At 40.4% G+C, this 20,934-nt stretch overlaps 2 protein-coding genes across 3 annotated transcripts in view; one reads left to right on the top strand and one right to left on the bottom strand.

Annotated features, from left to right (window-relative positions):
* Positions 1-7,135: 7,135 nt before the first annotated feature.
* Positions 7,136-9,943, top strand: GPR68 (G protein-coupled receptor 68). The gene has a single exon (XM_020807597.3). It carries the CDS (start codon positions 8,251-8,253, stop codon positions 9,349-9,351), a length of 1,101 nt encoding a protein of 366 aa, XP_020663256.2. The 5' UTR covers positions 7,136-8,250; the 3' UTR covers positions 9,352-9,943.
* Positions 9,944-15,803: 5,860 nt separating this feature from the next.
* The window catches only part of DGLUCY (D-glutamate cyclase), a 44,494-nt gene continuing 39,363 nt past the window's right edge, over positions 15,804-20,934 (bottom strand). For both annotated transcript variants that reach the window (XM_072986573.2, XM_072986571.2), the window contains exon 13: positions 15,804-17,175. In XM_072986573.2, coding sequence (XP_072842674.2) covers positions 17,032-17,175 — 144 coding nt within the window. In that variant the 3' untranslated portion in view covers positions 15,804-17,031. The remainder of the gene's footprint in view (positions 17,176-20,934) is intronic.

Here is a 20,934-nt window from a genome sequence, read left to right as displayed (position 1 = left end):
GTGGAAAACTCACACTAAAAACAATTTATATCAACAACTCTGGGCATGATCTGAGAGCAACCAAGCTGGGAAAGGGTCTTGAAATCAAGACTAATGTGAAATAGTTGAGAGAGTTGAGCATATTTAACCTGGAGAAAACAAAGAGCTATCAAATAGCTATATTGAAATATTTCAAGGGCTGTCACATGAAAGATGAAGCAAGCTTGGTTTTGGGGTGTGTTATTTGTTTCGTTTTGTTACTCCAAAGGGTAGGATCTGAACCAATAGATTCAAATTACAAGACAGGTAAGTCTCACAAACTACTAGGAAGAATTTCCTGGTAATTAATATGAGCCACTCAGGGGTAGAATATCATGCCTTGAAGGTGTGGCCTCTCTTTTAGTGATTAGACTTGTCATTTATCAGGATGCTTTAGTTGTGGGTTCCTGCACTGGCAGATAGTTGGGCTTAATAGCCCCAAAGATCCCCTCCAACTGGAGTTTTATGATTTCTTGGAGGTCATTTGAGACTTGGAATCTTGGTGCTACTGAGATACTTGTTTGGTTTGCTTCCCCCGCCCCCTAGGATGATGTTCATACGTAGCTAGCCAGTCAAAGTTTGTTAGTCACAAGTGCTGAAGGTAAGATAACCCTAAAAATTAAATAAATAATTTTTAAAGAAGGCAAAGTGTGCTGCTTATATACCGCCCCATAGTGCTTCAAGCACTCTCTGGGCGGTTTACAAGTTAATTATGTAAGCTACATACTGCCCCCGCCCCAGCAAGCTGGGTACTCATTTTACTAACCTCAGGAGGATAGAAGGCTGAGTCAACCTTGAGCTGGCTACCTGGGATAGTATAGGTCAAATTCTCCTTGCTAAATATCAAGACTAAATATCAATAAACAGTTTCAGCCATCAGGACATACTTGCTTGGCAGATAAGGAAAGACTTTTATTCTATTTTGTGAAGCTTCTTTTGAAGATAATGTTAAAAAAAAAACATGGAAGGCTTTCAAAGTTTTTATTTATTATAGCAGTTTAAATTATCAAATACACAGCACAAGAGGATCATAACAAAAAAGATATCTCACGATAAGCAGTACAGAAGAAAGTCAAAGCCTCCACCCATTTATGAAGCTCACTATGTGGTGTGGCACACGTTACAAGCTCTGAAACTCACCACTCCTTTAGAATAATATTTTTCCCTCCAGATGTTGCTGAAATGTTACTCCTTCACACCATGATATTGGCCAAGGCAGCCATTGGATTTGGAGTTCAAGAACATCTAGAAGGCCGCATGTTCCTTCACTGTGTTTCAGAACCTCAGGTTTAGTTGTGAAGATAAGCCATGATAACTCCATGTGTGCTGCCAAGAACCCCCTGGAGAAAGCATGAAAGCAATAAAATAAGAGAAGGAAAAATAAGACACAGGTAATTTGGATGATGAATAGTATAGGTCAAATTCTCCTTGCTAAATATCAAGTGATTTGTGGGTAAACATGTTATTGCCCAAAATATACATTTTCTATAGCAAAACCACATAACGTTTTGTTATTGCATTTGTGGTCAGAGCTGCAACTGCTAATGAAGATCCTTAGGGGGAAGAATACACTTACAGGACCAATAACAGTTATAACATATGAATAATTCTGACAATTAATCAATACAGTACTAACTTTTCTTTGCTGCCTGAGACCTTCAGAAGTAACTGACAAATCTGGGCTAAACAAATATGTGAATGTACTTAGATAGAATTGAACTGATGATGTTTGCATCATTAATGCTAAAAAGCTCTTCATATATTTGAAGATCTACAAAATTTATAGTTTGTACTTTTAAACAATTCTGCAGTAAATTCACTGAGATGCTTTTTGTACCTTAAATCATTGTATGTGAAAGACACATCCTATTCTCAAAAACATAGTAGTTTCTAAACATTTGCAACTTTCTTCAAATCCATTGTTCAAGTTGCGTTTACTAAAATAGTAATAGGGTTTGTTGTGAGGTGGCTTGTCTGTATTTTGTTTGCTGAGGTGGTTCAGCTGTTGTTGGCTTGTGGCCAGTTCTCTTTTTAGCTGGTTTCCTGTTTAACATTGGTTATTTAATTGCATGTTGGGAGTTCAGCCTATGAACTGGTGCCTACTAAGTTCTGGGGATTGTTGGTTTGTGTGATTCAGAATAACTTATTTTCCAACAGCATAAACCTGTTTTTATATTTCAATATAGATTTTGGGGGATGGAAAGCAACACGAAGCAGAGAAAAAGACAACAGCATATATAATATTTGATATTATTGAATCTTATTCATCTAACACCTCTTTTATCCTTACAACAATTCTGTGAAGCAGGCCATAGTGGGCAGCAGCAACCTGGCCTGTGGTCACCCACTGAGATGAATGGCCAGCTTGAATGTTGACCTTCCTAGTCAAAATATGGCACTGACAACACCACATTAGCTCTAAAATATGAGTTGTTTCCCTTTCTGTTTTTATTGCAAATGAACTGAATAAACATGTTTGTAAAGCTTTTGTTAAAAAAAAATACTCTAATGCTCTTGCAAAGATAATGATGAGGCAGCTGTCTTTCGGTGCCTTTTGCTTTCTTTTTCCTTTCTTTCATTGTCTAAAGTATAATTTGAGCAGAATGGAGGTTTTATGATCTAAAAAATGTCAGAGAACTTTTGAAAAATTATCATCGGTTTGGTTATAGATTGCAATCCATCTGTTAAAGCCAGCAGATTGCACTAAATGAATTTGGATGTGGGTTGTTTTGTCTACACTCAAGGATTATCAATTCAGCACAGTTCATAATTAGCAGAAGAAAAACTAGTGAGGGAACATGATTGATAGAGCCGTATTACCCTGTATAATAATAATAACAGTGTGTCGTCAATTTGTGACACTTCACAGTTATCCAGGTAGAGAGTGTTGGAGTCCTTGCAACTTCGCATGCTGCCTTTAGTAGGTTTGGTGAGAGGGCCCTTTCTGGGCTGGGGTGACTGTTAATCTATCCAGCACTAATCTATGGTTCCTTCCCTACCTCTGAATTCATAAAGAGCTCCATCTCTCTGCTCTGTGGTTCCTTTCTCTCTCTCTCTTTAGTCTGATGAAGTATGTTGCTAAAAGCAGCCATATTTTATTCTTTCTCCTTACAAAATGTCTCAGAGTGAGTTACTGAGACCTTAAGTGCCAATTAATGAGAAAAGGGGTGGACTACTTTGGGGAGCTTGATACTATTTTGCTCTGTGAATCCCTGCACTCCTGCTACATAGTTAAAGGAATTTAAGCAAAAACTTAAAAACTCTTCAGCAGAGAATACTCAGAAGTTGTTTACCCTTACCTTCTTCTGAAGGCACACTGGGACTGTGCAGCTTGCCCAAGGCCCCACAAGCTGGCTGTACTCACAGAAGGCACAGTGGGGAATCAAACTCCCAACTTCTGGCTCCACAGCCTGTACCTAAACCACTGAGTTATTCAGCCAGCAATTACCCTGTTTAAGTTTTAGAAATTCCCAGAAATTGTAGACAAAAGCATTGCCCTACGATTTATAGCTAGAATGGTCACATTAAGAACAGAGGGTCTGAGACAAGGAAGCCAAACAGACAAGGGAAATTCCAAGTGCAAATACATTCAGACTTCTGGCTGAAGTAATGAGTAACAATTAGTCATTATTAAGTAAGACATATTATCTGATTGTTTATGTTTCAATTAAATGTTGCAGTGTGTTTAAATTGATAGTTTAAGGAAATACACATTGTTTTATTTTACAATGCGGCTGTAGTAGATTTCAGTGCCAAATGCACAGCTGTTGCTGGACAAGAAAGACTATCATAAATCTTGCCCAGTCTGAGAGAGACTGCAGTTGGGATCTCAAGACTGGAACACACAAGGTAAAAGTAGTTTCTTGTGTTCCTTCACACAGTCATGCCCTGCTTTGATCTAATCCAGCAATATTTCATCATAACTGACCACAGCTTGGTACCTACCGTGTTTCCCTGAAAATAAGAAAGGGTCGTATATTAATTTTTGCTCCAAAAACACATTAGGGCTTATTTTCAGGGAATTTTTTTCTTTTTTCATGTACAACAATCTACATGTATTCAAATAAGTCATATAATCTTCTTCTAGTTGCTGCACAACGGTGGAGGGCGGGGTGTCACTTAACTGGGGCATATTTTGAGGGTAGGGCTTATATTATAAGCATCCTGAAAAATCAAACTAGGGCTTATATACAGGTTAGGTCTTATTTTTGGGGAAACAGGGTAGCTAACTAAAGGACTACTGATCTCATCATGAACCTGCCTAGGCATGAAGAGCTGCACATACAATATGTTGCCTTCAGAATATCAGCCCCTCTGCAGGCCCACTTGATGGGCACATAGGAAGGGGGCGCTCCTGTGTTGGGTATGCTCCTCTTTTAGGAAGGCTGTAAACATGCAAACTGGCCTTTTATTACCATGTTAATTTTTGTACTGATCATGGTTTTACAATCTAGTTTGTTTTTAATATGTTTTAATATTTGGCTACCTTGAGCACGATTTAAAATAAACATGTGTCCAATTTAAGTGCAATTCCCAGTTCCAGTTTAAGGACAATTATCTTTGATAGGACTTGGTCAGTTTTACTTTTGCAATACAGGAACCATTGACTGTGTTACTGTTTGGCACTGATGGATCTTGTGGATCACACTCAGCTAAAACTCATACACGAGACTGCTTTCTACATAGTTATTTCTTTGTGTATGGATTCCAGGATAGCAAGATTTGGTCAACTTTTCCAAGTACCTTTTTAGGAATAGGAACAGTTGTGTGGCTTTCGGAAGTCAACATTTTTCAGCATCAGTTGATTAGCACCGTTACCCAAGCTAGAAGTAATGTTGATATACTAAGAGTGATCTCAGTAATCTAAACATTGATCTTGAATCCAAACAATGTTGTTGTTGTTGTTGTTGTTTAGTCATGTCCGACTCTTTGTGACCCCATGGACCAGAGCACGCCAGGCCTTCCTATCTTCCACTGCCTCCCGGAGGTCTGTCAATTTCATGTTGGTTGCTTCGCAGACACTGTCCAGCCATCTCGTCCTCAGTCGTCCCCTTCTCCTCTTGCCGTCACTCTTTCCCAATATCAAGGTCTTTTCCAAGGAATCTTCTCTTCTCATCAGATAGCCAAAGTACTGGAGCCTCAGCTTTAGGATCTGTCCTTCCAGTGAGCACTCAGGGTTGATTTCCTTTAGAATTGATAGGTTTGTTCTCCTTGCAGTCCAGGGGACTCTCAAGAGCCTCCTCCAGCACCGTAATTCAAAGGCATCAATTCTTCGGCGGTCTGCTTTCTTTATGGTCCAGCTCTCACATCCATACATCACAACAGGAAAAACCATAGCTTTGACTATTCGGACTTTTGTTGGCAAGGTGATGTCTCTGCTTTTCAAAATGCTGTCAAGGTTTGTCATCGCTTTCCTCCCCAGAAGCAGGCGTCTTTTAATTTCATGGCTGCTGTCTCCATCTGCAGTGATCATGGAGCCCAAGAAAGTAAAATCTGTCACTGCCTCCATATCTTCCCCTTCTATTTGCCAGGAGGTGATGGGACCAGTGGCCATTATCTTAGTTTTTTTTATGTTGAGTTTCAGGCCGTTTTTTGCACTCTCCTCTTTCAACCTCATTACAAGGTTCTTTAATTCCTCCTCACTTTCTGCCAGCAGAGTGGTATCATTTGCATATCTGAGATTGTTGATATTTCTTCTGGCAATCTTAATTCCGGCTTGGGATTCCTCCAGTCCAGCCTTCCGCATGATGTATTCTGCATATAAGTTAAATAAGCAGGGAGACAATATACAGCCTTGTCGTACTCCTTTCCCAATTTTGAACCAGTCAGTTGTTCCATATCCAGTTCTAACTGTTGCTTCCTGTTCTACATATAGGTTTCTCAGGAGATAGACAAGGTGGTCAGGCACGCCCATTTCTTTAAGGACTTGCCATAGTTTGCTATGGTCCACACAGTCAAAGGCTTTTGCATAGTCAATGAAGCAGAAGTAGATATTTTTCTGGAACTTTCTGGCTTTCTCCATAATCCATCGCAGGTTAGCAATTTGGTCTCGAGTTCCTCTGCCCCTTCGGAATCCAGCTTGTACTTCTGGGAGTTCTCGGTCCACATACTGCTGAAGCCTACCTTGTAGGATTTTGAGCATAACCTTGCTAGCGTGTGAAATGAGTGCAATTGTACGGTAGTTAGAGCATTCTTTGGCACTACCTTTCTTTGGGATTGGGATGTAGACTGATCTTTTCCAATCCTCTGGCCACTGTTGCGTTTTCCAAACTTGCTGGCATATTGAATGTAGCGCCTTAACAGCATCATCTTTTAACAATAGTAATTAAAAAAATCCCTTGATCTGAATTTTACATTTATTTATTTATTCATTCATTCATTCATTCATTCATTCATTCATTCATTCATTCATTCATTCATTCCCCGCCTATCTGGGCGACTTGTCCACTCTAGGTGGCTTACAATATAGGATAAAACAGTAAAATGCAGAAAAGTACATAATCGTTGGATAACAATTGTAATAAAATAGAGGGATAATAAAATAGGGGAAAATAAGAAAAGAGATCAGGTATTGACTGGAGGTAAGGCCTGGATGTATAACCATGTTTTTAATTGGGTTTTAAAGATTCCCAGCATAGGGGCTGCGCGAATCTCCGGAGGGCGGTTGTTCCATAGGCAAGGAGCCACCGCCGAGAAGGCCCGGTTTCGTGTTTTCTCCTTCCGGGCCTCTCTCAGCATCAGGCTCCTCAGCCTCACCTCCTGACTCGCACGGGTGATCCAAGTAGACCTTGGTGGGAGCAGGCGTTCTGCCATATATCGAGGTCCTAAACCGTTTAGGGCCTTATAAGTAAGCATTAAAACTTTGAAGTTGACGCAGAAATGAATGGGCAGCCAATGCAGTGTGGCCAGAGTTGGAGAAATGTGTTGGTATTTTCTCACTCCAGTCTGGCCACCGCATTCTGCACCACCTGAAGTTTCCGCATCAGCCTCAAAGGCAGCCCAAAGTAGAGCGTGTTACAGTGGTCTAATCTTGAGATTACGAGTGCAAGCACCAAGGTAGTGAGTGCCCCCATGTCTAGATAGGGCCGCAGCCGGGCTATCCCCCAAAGGTGGAAAAAGGTGGTGCGGACTACCGATGCCACCTGAATTTCCATGGTGAGCGTCGGCCCAAGCTGCAGACCCCACTCTTCGCGGCCAGGGTCACCCCCCCAAATGTGAGAGAGTCACCCAAGCCACCAGCCACGAGGCCACCCACCCTCAGAACTTCCGTCTTGTCCAAGTTCAGCCTCAGCCTATTCTCCTCCATCCATTCCAGTACGGCCCCCAGGCAGCACTGAAGGGACAGGACGGCATCACCTGCAGTTGGTGAAAAGGAGATGTAGAACTGGGTGTCATCGGCATATTGATGACACAATGCCCCACATCACCTGATGACCCCTCCCAGCGGCTACATATAGATGTTAAACAGCATTGGGGAGATAATCGACCCCTGTGGGACGCCACAATTGAGATTCCACAGGCCCGAGACACTCTCCCCAAGCTGAACTCTCTGGGGGCGATCCTCCAAGAAGGAACGGAGCTAGGCTAGTGCCAAGCCACTGATTCCCAACTCAGAGAGCCTCCCCAGGAGGATACTGTGGTCGACGGTATCGAAGACCACCGAGATGTCGAGGAAGACCAGCAGAAATATTTTGCCCCTATCAGCCTCCCTTAACAGGTCATCGTACAGGGCGACCAATGCCGTCTCTGTACTGTGGCGCGGCCTGAAGCCCGACTGAAACAGATCCAGGGCATCTGTTTCATCCATATATCAACAAACAGCAATTACCAATTATCTGACAATTAATTGTAATTCGTATTTAATTATAGTGCAAGGACGTCAAATCTGTGACAATTATGCACTCCTTGTTTATGTTTCCATGCTTAAAATTTTTAGCAAGCTACAAGTTGCTCTACAGCATGATGTAAATCTCTACTAAGAATACCTGTTGAATTCAATGGGATTAACTCCCAGGTAAGTGTGTATAGGTTATAGCTTTCATCTTATAGATGGTTATGAAAAAACACTATGGACTTTGTTGTTGGATTTCACTAGAATTGTCTTCATCATTTTCTTTCCTGCAGGTTTTTAAAAGTGACAGCACTGGTTTGAAGAAAACAGAGAAATCATGAAATGGTAGATTAAAATTATGTCTGCTCGACCAGATCTTGTATGGTCATTGACTGCACGACATGGAGAACCTTTCAGGAGACATGGACAATAATACTTTGAATTGCTCTATTAATCACAACATACATCAGACACTATCACCAGTAATATATATACTTGTCTTTATAGTAGGGCTCCCAGCCAACTGTCTCTCCTTGTACTATGCCTACTTGCAAGTCAAGGTCAAGAATGAACTGGGCATCTACCTTTTCAATTTAACTGTAGCAGACTTGCTTTATCTTTTCTCCCTGCCTTTTTGGCTCCAATATGTTTTGCAGCATGACAACTGGACCTATGATGAACTGTTGTGCAAGATCTGTGGCATCCTTTTGTACGAAAATATCTACATCAGTGTGGCCTTCCTCTGCTGCATCTCAATTGACCGTTACCTGGCCGTAGTGTACCCTTTTCGCTTCCATCAGTGTCGGACAATGAAAGCTGCTATTATAGTGAGCATTGCCATCTGGACGAAAGAAATCCTGACTTCTTGGATAATTTTTAGACACGGTGAAGTCAGTAAAGATGCAGAGAGTCATGTCGTCTGCTTTGAGCATTATCCCATAAAAAACTGGGAACACAACATAAATTTTTACCGTTTCACTGCTGGTTTCTTATTTCCATTTTCTTTGCTCCTTTTTTCATATTATGGCATTCTGCGAGTTGTCCACAAGAGTCATGGCACCCAGACAAAGAAGAAGATTCAGATTAAACGTCTGGTTTCAAGCACAATCTCCATTTTCCTGATTTGTTTTGGACCTTATCATGTTCTATTGCTGATACGCAGCCTCTTTGAGAGAAGTTGTGAATTTGCTGTCGGAATCTTTAATATTTACCACATTTCACTTTTGCTGACCACTTTTAACTGTGTTGCAGACCCAGTATTGTATTGCTTTTCTAGTGAGAACACCTACCAAGATTTTGCTAAAATAGGAAACACCTGCTTAAAGTGTCTGAGATGTGGACAGATGGAAACCAAGGAATCCTATCCAATGAGTACTCCAGAAACTGTCAAGAAAATCAGAGACCAAACTGATCTAGATCCAAGGTTGTTAAATAAACTACATGTTGTTCAAGTAATAGAGGAACAATCACCTGACACTTTTCCTAAAGGAAGAATGATGTAAATGATGTAAAGTCTCCATCAATGCCTTTGCTCACTTCCCTTTTTTAGGGTATAAATGTATAGGAATTAAGGCATTCTACAGTTAAAAATACCCCCAACTGTGCTATACTGACATTTTTTCCTCATGGGGAATTCCTTGCTTCCTGTAAAATAATTCAGTAATTACAAATAAAACTGGCTAGTTATCTTTTGCAGTTGATTATCACTATGCATATTAGCTCCAGTCATGGAGCACCTACTGTTCTGTTTTCTTATAGAACTTGTGGAAATAAAGGAATTACAATTCTGCATTGGTTTTATGTTCTGCAAGTGACAAAGCATAACTTGAGAGTTAACTGCTTGTATTTCAAAAAGTGAAACACAGTACACACTTAAAAACACACATTTGTCTATGGCGTATCATGTATATCAATCTGTGTATTTTATACTTCTGAAACTGACATTTTTTTATTTAGTACCATTTATCATTACCACCTATTAATTATAAAAGCATACATGGAAGAGTTCATAACAAAATGGCACTCTGCAAAGCATGTCAATGCCTTTTGTGTTTATTAATTATCTGTGGGCTATTAAATGCATGTGGCAAACAAGCATGAACCTGACACAACTCCGGGAGGCAGTAGAAGACAGGAGGACCTGGCGTGCTCTGGTCCATGGGGTCACGAAGAGTCGGACACGACTAAACGACTAAACACACAACACACAAGGCAAACAAGCTATAGTACTGCTTATTTATTTTTAATTTCATTGAAATGTTACAACTGTGAATTCAACCTGGCAATGGCATCCTTCAGTCCTGGGAGACTATGGTAACTTGCTCTGAATAGAGGTCTTCAAACAGCGTCTAGTGTGGCCGAGAAGGCCAGTTCGAGAGTGACAATCCCTTCCACACTGAAAACAAATACAACCTATCCCCTGCCCAGCTCCCTGATTTTGCTGGTTTCAGGACTGCCTCTTTGCCTCGGCCTCCTGAACAAGTGCCTCTTCAAATTGGGAGAGGCCATGCTGCACCGCCTGCCTCCAGGCTGAGCGCTCAGTTTTCAATACTTCCCATTTGTTGAGGTTCATTCCTAAGGCCTTCAGATCCCACTTGCAGATATCCTTGTATTGCAGCTGTGGCCTCCCTCTGGGGCACTTTTCCTGCACTAATTCTCCATACAGGAGATCTTTTGGAATCTGACCATCAGCCATTCTCACAACATGCCCAAGCCAATGTAGATATCACTGTTTCAGTAATGTTAAATATTCCAGCTTGTTCTAGGACTACTCTATTTGGAATTTTGTCCTGCCAGGTGATACCAAAAATGCATCGGAGACAACACATATGGAACGTGTTCAGCGTCCTCTCCTGCCGTGCATAAAGGGTCCAGGACTCACTGCAGTACAGGAGTGTACTCAGGACACAGGCTCTATAGACCTGGATTTTGGGATATGGAATTCAATTTAAGTCGTGCTTATATGGGATTTAATGTGGATTTAAATAGCTAAAGGGGTAAACAGTGCACTTAGCTGACAGTTTAAAAAGAGATAGAAGGAATAAGTTTCATATTTTGTTACTGCGATGACACAAAAAATATAAGTTCAAATATAGAAATTAAGCTTGGTGGAAGAAAAGGTGAATTTGATGAAATGTACAAAAATATGCATCCCAAAAATGAAGTATCTACCACTCGAGAAGCAGACACAACATTTAGGGAGATGTGACAAAAACAAAGTCTATCATACTCTGTAAGAGGATTAGTTTTGTTTAGTGTAATATTCTATTTATTTAGCAGTTTTATGCTGCAAAGTTAAACTTTGGGTCTCAGTAACAAATCTGTTTTATTTGGCAGTTTATCCTTGCAGTTCTTCCTGCATTCTGCTCTGGCCTTAATATGTGTCTTAGGTCACAGGATGATTTTCTTGGCATGCAAAGTAACTGAGTAAGAGCTGATGTTACAACACATGTTTAGCACAGTTGCCACAGTTGCTGATTTGGAAATGACCATGTTATCAGGAACACCCAAGCATTTAACATTATGGAAGCCATTTGTGGACTTGATTGCATTCAGCTGCTGCCCAGCAGTGAAAATGCCATTACCTAAAGTATACTGCTATGGACAACATTATTTCAAAATTAGGTACTGGTACTGGTGATGATCCATTATTTTGATTTATAATAATTACAATGATTATGCATTCCAGTCTTCATAATTGCATGCATCACCATGTTGCTTCTTCCACATTGAAAACTTTGTTCAAGACAGAGAGCTCGTCATACTACTTGATTTGATGGGGCTCTGCAGCTTTTCTCTTTTTCTCCTTAATGACTTTTTCCTAGTAAGGGAGGGGGGGGAAAGGAATCCAGAAAAAGGCATGGTAAAACAAGAGATGTTCCCATTGTAACAATTAGACACATTTATCTCCTGAGATTCTCCAGATGTAAATAATTCAGGATGTAACTAATTAAGGAGGAGGATTTGTGAAACCCTTCTAAAACCTGGTAAATAAGGAAGCATGGTAGTATAGTTTAAAAACTCGTCTGGGATGGCTCTCAAGGCCTAGTCAAGTGTCACAGGTAACCTGTCATGTACAAGAGGAATCTCTAACTGTTAAAACAAGGACTTTTAAATCCTTGTTACCAATTAGATTGCTTATCAAGTCTGACTTGAAATAGTTGCAGTTTTAGAAGAGGTAGCCAGGTTGGTCTCTGCAAGCAGAACTTTTGTGGACTTGTCCATGAAAGTTCACATTAAAATATAACAGTTTAAGTGCCACAATGTTTTTGTCCTTTTTATTTGTTACTATTATTAGTTTTTGCCTGGCTGGTTTGAAAGACTGCCTGCACTATGTTTCACCTAAATATGATTTCTGTTCCAATGACCTTTTGGACTTCAGCCCACTCTAAGAATTTACATCAGTATTTAACACTGCAGGATTATGATTCTTATGTGTGATTGCTCAGAAGTGTGCACCAAATGGGATTTAGTTCAACATGCACAGGATGCAGCCATTGATTAACCATTACTATATTCCCACAGCCCAATAATCTTTGCCCAAATGACAGTAAACATTATTTAAATGCTCATTAACTTGGTGATGTCCAAATGTGTTAAAATGTACTCAGATTCAGCAGTTTACCCGTTTGTACTGTTTTGTTCCGGAGAGGAATGAAAACCTTGATCAGACAAGTGGTACTGTCCTCTGTTTTGCCTTGGCTGGTAAGAAGAAGGGTATCTAATAGCTGCTGTTGTTATTATGTGTCATAAAATTCCAACTTACGGTGAATCTTACTGCCCTCCTAAAAGTCCAGTTGGCAATAGCCCAGATCAGCTTTTCCTAACCCAAGTCTGTGGTTTCCTTTATTGAGTCCAGCTGTCCCATATTTGGTCCTCTTCTTTTCCTGTTGCTTTCAATTTCTCACACCAGCACTGTTTTTTTCCAACAAATCCTGGTCTTCTCACAATGTGTCCAAAGTACAATAACTTCAGTTCATACATTTATGCTTCCAGGAAAGTTCTGGCTTGATAATTATTTATTAATTATTGTAAGCCGCCCAGAGACCTCTGGGTAGAGTGGGCGGCATATAAATTCAATAAACAAACAAACAAATAAATAAGATCTAGAACCCACTAATTGTCTTTCCGGTTCATTGCATCCGCAAAGCTCTCCTCCAACACTACGATTTAAATGAACTGATTTCCTGTCATCTTTCTCACTGTTCACCTCTCGCATCTATATGTAGTAAGCAGGAATATTATAGCACTGACACACCCTTGCACTTGAGGACATTTTCTAGTTCCTTCACGGGTACCCTTCAAAGTCCCATGGCTACTACCTTCATTACTGGCTCAAGCGTGAGTGCCTCCTGCAACAAAGTGCAGGGTAAGAGCACAGCAAGTTTAGCAGCTGCGCAAATTCAGCAGGAATGCAAGAAAGCCAGGACCCCAGGTACTGCCTGGCACTTCCCTTGAAAAGAGGTTTGGCAAGCTCTAAACAAATATCAGAATGCAGTCAGACAGACAGCAGTGGGTTGGGGGCACCAAGTGTCATATATATTTTGCCTTTTGGGCAAAAGTCATGGGTTTGTCTTCATTGCAAGGAGTTCCAAGAACTGAGGGAACGGGTTCGCTCCTTTGAGGTCTTGGTTGTAGACTGGGAGAAGCAGAGACAGGGAGAGAGGGACCACAGTGAGACTTCCACAGATAAGCAGCCCCTCAGCTACTGGGATTGGAAATCTCCAGGCTGGAGGATGTCAATCTGGATAAGAGGGAAACCATCCCCTAGAGGGGACCCATTATACAGGTGACAGCCCCGTATCCAGTTGCACCCAGGATACCCATTGTGGAGAGGAGAGAATGGGGCTTCTGGAAGTGGGAAATTCGATTGTCAGGAATATAGAGCAAGGGGTCTGTGATGGTTGTGAGGACCGCAAGGTGACTCACCTGGCTGGTGCAAAGGTTGTGGATATCACATCTCGTCTGGATAGGCTGGTAGAGAGTGCTGGGGATGAGGTAGCAGTGGTGGTATATGTTGGCACCAACGACATGGGGAAATGTAGATGCAAGGTCCTGGAGGCCAAATTTAAGTTGTTAGGGAGGAATTTCAAAGCCACAACCTTAAAGGTAGCGTTCTCACGCAATACCAAAACCAGGGCACATGCACTCAGATTGAGTGCTGTGAGAATAAGAACAGAGAAAATATTTCTTTACCCAGCGTGTTGTTAGTTTGTGGAACGTCTTGCCACTGAAAAGGGGATTGGACAGATTTCTGGAGGAAAAGTCCATCGCAGGTCACAAGCCATGATGGGGATGTATAATCTCCAGGCTTAAAAGGAAGGTACTTCAAAATGCCAGATGCAGGGGAGGGGTATCAGGAGACAGGTATCTAGTTATCTCATGTGCTCCCAGAGGCATCTAGTGGAACCAGATACAGAAAGCTGTACTAGATGGGTTCTTGGCCTGATCCAGGTGGGCTTTTCTTGTGTTCTTATTTTCATGGACTAGGAAGAGAATGCCAAAACCAGCAGAATGAAATGTAATTTTCCTTCTTATTGTTTTTGGTGGGAGAAGGGAAGGAAATCCTCAGAGTCTAGTAAGAAGTTTCTGCAGCATACCAAGAAGAGAAAGAGGCACAGTAACACATCAAAAACAAATGAAAAATCACTAAGGAAAAAACTGATACGTTGTTATTATGGTGGGGCTATGGTGTTATTTCACAGCAGAGCAAATCTACATTCAACAAGGCAATTCTAAAAATGGGGGCAGCCCAAACTAAAAAAAAATTATTTTTTCAACAAACTTCTTGTTTATGAACATGGGATATGGTGCTTCTATACCCATGATTCAAAAAGCCAGGAAATGATACGATATTGCTCCACAATATTGTGTCTGCTTTGCCACGAGGAAAACAAATGTCAATTTTTATATACCAATGGGCAGCCTGAATGTTGACAACACCAATGGCATCAGTCAGGATAGTCTATAGCAGTGGTCCCCAACCTTTCCTGAACCATGGACTGGTTTAGCACGTGAGCAGGGAGGTGGCATGCATGGGGGAGTGATCTGGGCACCCAGATGTGGGTGGGTGGGTGGGTGATCTGTGTGTGCAAGGGGTGTGTGTGCATGCAGGGAGCATGACATCTGTCTCTGCAGCCTGGTACCAAGCCACAGACCAGGGGTTGGGGACCCCGGGTCTATAGGATCCCCTCTTCTATACACCATTCACGAAGTGACACAATACAGAAAAAAATCCCAGAGGCCGACTCCTTTTTCTCATCAGTTAACTACCATTTCGACTGCTACCACTGGTGCTGTCAACATTCAGGCTGCCCTTTGTTATGTAAAGATTAGCATCCTCTTCCCTGCTGGCAATGCAGGCACAATATTGTGCAGCAATCCCAGGCCATTTCCTCATATTTTACATTATGAACACAGAAGCACAGTATCTCCCATTCAAAACCAGAGGGTTTTTTGAAAAAAGAATTTAATCCTCAATAGTTTTCTAGGATATTCCATTTCTGCAGATGCCAGGCTGTGAGAAGGAGATGGCATCCAGAGATGTCCATTTGCCCTGAAGTGAGCTACTTTAAATGAATGGTTCATGTATGTAGCTACTTTGCACAACAGAACTCCATACCTGTCTTCCACAATTCTATTTCAACATGTACAATTTTCTCTTATGGGTACTTTTCTTTTAAAGATAACTAAAAACAGACCAGTACCCTACTGTTGGTCCTAACCCAAGCAGACCTTAGCTTGGGGACACAATACATTTCATTTCTGCTCCTAACTTTGCCTACGTAAAACTGGGTGTGATGTGTACCACATAACCCCTGCTTGTTTCCTCAAAGGGCTCACGCTATGTCTTCCCACCAGCAGATAACAATTGGGACATTCCCCCTTTTTCTCACTGCCACCAGTGGATTTCCTTTATCCACAATATATATAAAGAACTTAAGTCAGACACTTGTCAGGTTGCTGCCAACAGAATAACTTTAATCAGAATCACCAATGTTCTTTATTTAATGCATGCAATCAAATCATTCAAATATCATCTATCTTGCCACCTTCACCAATTGCTCAATCTATATATCTTGGCTAGCTTATCTCTATTATTTCTTCTCACTATCTCCTTGACTATCTATCTCTCTCTCCTTCCTCTTGCTTCTTTCTGCTTCACTCTCTTATATCTGCTGACTCCACCCCTCCATTCCTCTCATAGGCTCATGCAAATGAGAACCAGACTGTGAGTGACAGGGGTGATGTGGGGCAACCGTCAGGGCTTCCATATACAGTGGTGCCCCGCTTGACAATGATAATCCGTTCCAGGAAAATCGCCGTTAAGCGAAATCGTCGTCAAGCAAAAAAAAAAAATTGGAATGCACTGAAAACCACTCAATGCATTCCAATGGGGAAATACCATATCATCCAGCAAAGATTGCCCATAGAGAACCGCAGATCAGCTGTTTAAAATCTCTGTCTTCCGAAGCAGGGGTCCGGAAAACAGCCATTTTGCGAAAGGAGGGGAGCCATTTTATGAAGGGAAGCCATTTTGCGGAGCCGAAAAAATTGTTGTTTAGCGAACAAACGGTTCATGAAGCAGGCTCCTGATCGATGTCAAGCGAAAAAAACCCATTGGAACCAATGTTTTGCGATCGCAATAGCGATTGCAAAAAACTCATCGGAAAGTGTTTTCGCCGTCAGGCAGGGTAAGCGTCAAGTGGGGCACCACTGTATGTAACTTTGAACCATAATTTACATCAGCCATATGAAGCCAATGTATTTATCTGTCTCAATTAAGAGGGAAAATAAACAGCTGAATTTCTCTAACAGGTGTGAGAAGCTACAGCTGAATTTTCCCCTACATGAGATTTGGCAGATAAAGACCCAGATGAATCATGTCTTTACTGAGTAAACCATATTCTGAATGAATTTATTGTTCATGATAAAGGACGCATCAGTACAAGTGGGTTTTAGGAAGATCATTTAGAAACGCCCAGTTCTGAAAGTACATTGTTCTCCACTTGAATACAATTACAAACTCTGAAATCAACAGAATCTAATAAGATCACAGTGCGTCACTTACAGTGATGCTATATAATTGGGGGTCTAGCAGTATTATGCAATGCTATACACATTTATAGGTGTTACACATGTCTTTAGGAATGACCAATATTTCATGACTTGTTCAAGGAGGGCTATTTCAGGGTTTCCTCCAGCAGCTTCTCCAGTAAACATGAGTGGACAGTGTAGAATGGCAGACCGTCCACTTCCATTTCTAAACTGGCGGTTACTCCACTACGGACTTGGTTCTGTTGCAGTATGTTCAGCAACTTTTCTTCCTAAACAGTAAATTAAACAATGTTTGATTAAATACAAGATTTAGAGACTATTAAAGGAAAGCATGCTATTCTCTTAAGGTTCCAGTCATTTCTCTTAAGGTTCTAGTCATTGTGAACATTACTAAAACAGCAGCAGAGATAGCTCAACGCAGTCTCTGCAACCTGTGTGCTCTCCTAACATCATGTAATTTCTGTTGACACCCATGGTGATGGAGTATTTTTAAGAGGGAAAACTCATTAAATTGGACTGTTAAAAGAAAAAAAAACCCTATTCAAATAAAAACTAATTGGCTCCAATTAATTCAAATAAAAACTTGTCCAAGTCAATTGTATACTATCCCGACCTATGAGAGCTCTTGCAATACTCTATGATAACTATGGTATGCAAGATGATTTAATTTAAAAAGAGGATTAATTTCAGTAATTTATAAGAATATTGTAAATGATTAATATGGCAATTATATGGGAGTTAACACAGTTTGGGGGAAACTTAAATATTAATATATCAGAAGACTCTTGTATGGATTACATAGCCATAGATTACATGGATTACATAATCAGTATTGGCCAAGTCCAAGGAAATGGTATTGAAAACAGTTCACAGATGAAAATTGTGCCCACAAAATGTCATAAAATTAATAAGAAGATATCAGATTTGTGTTGGATAAATTATGTCTTGAAAGAATAACTGGAATGTATGTGGTCTCTTGTCCAAAAGTCAAATCATTCTAGCATGAATAGGTTAACACAGCAAAGGATAGTCCCTAATATAATTTGATATTGTTCTCATTATTTGCTAGAGAGAATGAGAATTTATCTAATAAGAGTTGGTGACGATCCTTGTAGGAGTGGCAAGAATTGAAATTGCTAGGATTGTAGAGATCTTTAATAGTTTTTCCCCCAAGATGTGTCAATAAACGTTGAAAAAATTACAATTGAGCATTGTGGAGTGTCACATGTGCCTCAAGAGAGCCTTAAAAGAAAGAACTGTAAATTCTTTTTGTCAAAAACATGCTTATAGAATTACAATTTATGCAGTTATACAATGACACATTTTCCAGCAAAGAATCGGGGTATAGATGGATTGTGGAGTAGAACACTGTGACACAAAAGAGCAAAATAAATTTGTATCTTAATCATAGCAAAACCAGTAAAGCACAGTGTACTGGAGAAGATAAAAAGAATGGGTGGGACTTCAAAGAGTAATTTTTGACTTGGATATTAAAAAAAATCAATTGTTGGTAGTACAAAATTAATTTTGCCTAATCTTGTTTCCATCAGAAGAAATGCAAAAGAGTTTGGAGTGACAAGGAAGTGGCTCTCTCCAAGTGGCATATACTGTACGTAACTGCATGTATGTAATTTGGTGCAGGATTAAACTTTAGAGTAATGAAAATCAATTGCCACTAATTTAGCAGGCCACCTAATTTAACTAGTACAGGTATGGAACAGTTTTGCCATTGAATTCCAAGGGGAGTATTCACATAAAGAATAAGGATGATAATTGATAACTGTAAAATTATTTCAAATGGGCATTTCGCCAACATAGCAAAGATACATATATTTTGAGAAAATATTTGGCCCCTCATACAAGTTGCATGGAATTTCTGTTTCCTTTCCAAATAACAAAGTCTACTTTTTTCTAATCGGGAATACGAATTCACTATTCATATTTAGAGTTCAGAATAAGAGCCATCTTTTCAGGAAAATTTTGTGCAGAGCTGCTCACATTAACTACAAAGATTTTTCCACTAAAACTTCAAAATGTCTTTTTACTATCTAATTACTGTTACTGGGAAACAAGCAGTATCCACTCCCCTCTTTGGAAGAATTGTATAAGAACAGATGTAAGAGGAAGATATCTAACATACTGAAAGACTCCTCTCATCCGGGATATCAGCTCTTTAAACTATTACCATCAGGAAGGAGATTCAGGGTATTGAAAGCAAGGACAAGCAGATTCAAGAACAGTTTTTACCCAAGTGCAGTATTGAGTTTAAATGTGGGGCCATAGGTTTTTGGTGGATTTTAATTGCTGAGAGAAAACGGGGTATCTATATTTGGATGATGAAAGTTGTGTATATTTTAACTTTTTTTTGTAGTGTTGTCCAGTTTTACCTTGGGGAAGAGCACCTCATTTCGTTGCACCCACTTGTGAGCGCAATGACAAATAAATTTCTTATGTCTTATGTCTTATGTCTTATCTTGGGAATCATTCTGTGTGAAACTGCTTTCAGTACATTCTGAAATTAACATTAAGCTACAACAGATTTCACAGTAATGTTGTTTACAGTTTTGAAACATGACACCATAATTTCAGTGTCAAGTGTTCAGAAGCTACCCTTATTTACTGAGGCACTTTCTTGCACGATTCTGATTTCATAGCAATATAGTAACAATGAAGAGAGGGTAGAATATGAAAAGAAGGAGATATGAACAAACAAGCTAGGGCCCACTTCAAGTACATGAGATAACATCAAAGCAACTTTGGGACACCCCAGAGTGAACTGATGGGAATATGTGATGCCATAGATTGCAGAGTTAATCTGAAGTACAGTGGTGCCCTGTATGACGAAGATAATCCGTCCCACTGAAATCTCTGTTTAGCAAAATCATCATCATGCGAAAACCCTGTCCCCATTGGAATACATTGAAACCCGGTTTAATGCGTTTCTATGGGGAAAATACCTCATCGTCCAGCGAAGATTGCCCATAGGGAAGCCATTTTGCGAGTGCCGGTCAGCTGTAAAAATGGCTGCCTTGTGAAGCATGGGTCCAGAAAACACAGGGCAGCCATTTTGCGAAGCTGATGATCAGTGGAAAAAATCATTGTCTTGCGAACAAACAGTTTGCGGAGCACTGACCTAATCAACGTCCAGCGAAAATCCCCCATTGGAATGACTGTTTTGCGAATCGCTATAGCGATCACAAAAAGTCATCGTTATGCAGATTCATTGTTTAGCAGGGTTGTCATCTTGCGAGGTACCACTGTACATCGTCTCACTACAGAGACAATGTACAAAGGAACAAAGGAAGCTTCAGTCAGATCAGGATGATGGAAGAATTTGCAGACATGATAGTGGAGAAGGGATGGTATCAAGCAATTTAAAAGGGAGAATTCTAGATGAAAATGCAATCCAGGCTGATCCCCATAGAATACTTATGCTAGGATTCATTCATCTTAGGTCTGAGGAAGTGGACTTGTCCATGAAAGCTCACATTAAAATATAGCCATTAGTCTTTCAGGTACCACATTATTTCTGTCTTTTTCAACTTACGTAATGCTCCTGTTGTGATATGCGTTGTCAAGTTGCTTTGACCTATGGCAACCATCTAAATCAGTGAGCTCTAAAAGGTTCCATAATAAACTAGGTAGTGTTACTAATGGCTAACGAGACAGAAGATTTTTCATCTCCACCTGTTCTAAAGCTTCATGAAAACTCTGGACATTGGTGAGCTTGAGGTTTCAAACTTGAGGTCTGACTCCTGCCTTCAAAGTTTCATTTCTATTGGCCTGGCATCTGCCAATTCAAGGTGACTACAGATATATTTAATGAACTAAATTAATTAATACGTTAAAAATGAATAATCCAGAGATGCACATCCCAGTTCCCCTTGATAACTATGCTAAACTTCAGGCGTCTAAGGTTCACAGCTCTGAAGCTTTAGCAGAGAAAGATACACACCTGCTTCCCCAAAAATAAGACCTAACCTGAAAATAAGCCATAGTATGATTTTTCAGGATGCTCGTAATATAAA

The sequence above is a fragment of the Pogona vitticeps genome, chromosome 1 (genome assembly GCF_051106095.1).
Source record: "Pogona vitticeps strain Pit_001003342236 chromosome 1, PviZW2.1, whole genome shotgun sequence".
Taxonomy (NCBI): domain Eukaryota; kingdom Metazoa; phylum Chordata; class Lepidosauria; order Squamata; family Agamidae; genus Pogona; species Pogona vitticeps.
The sequence above is the reverse complement of the archived record's forward strand: the minus strand, read 5'-3'. Positions and strand labels throughout refer to the sequence as shown.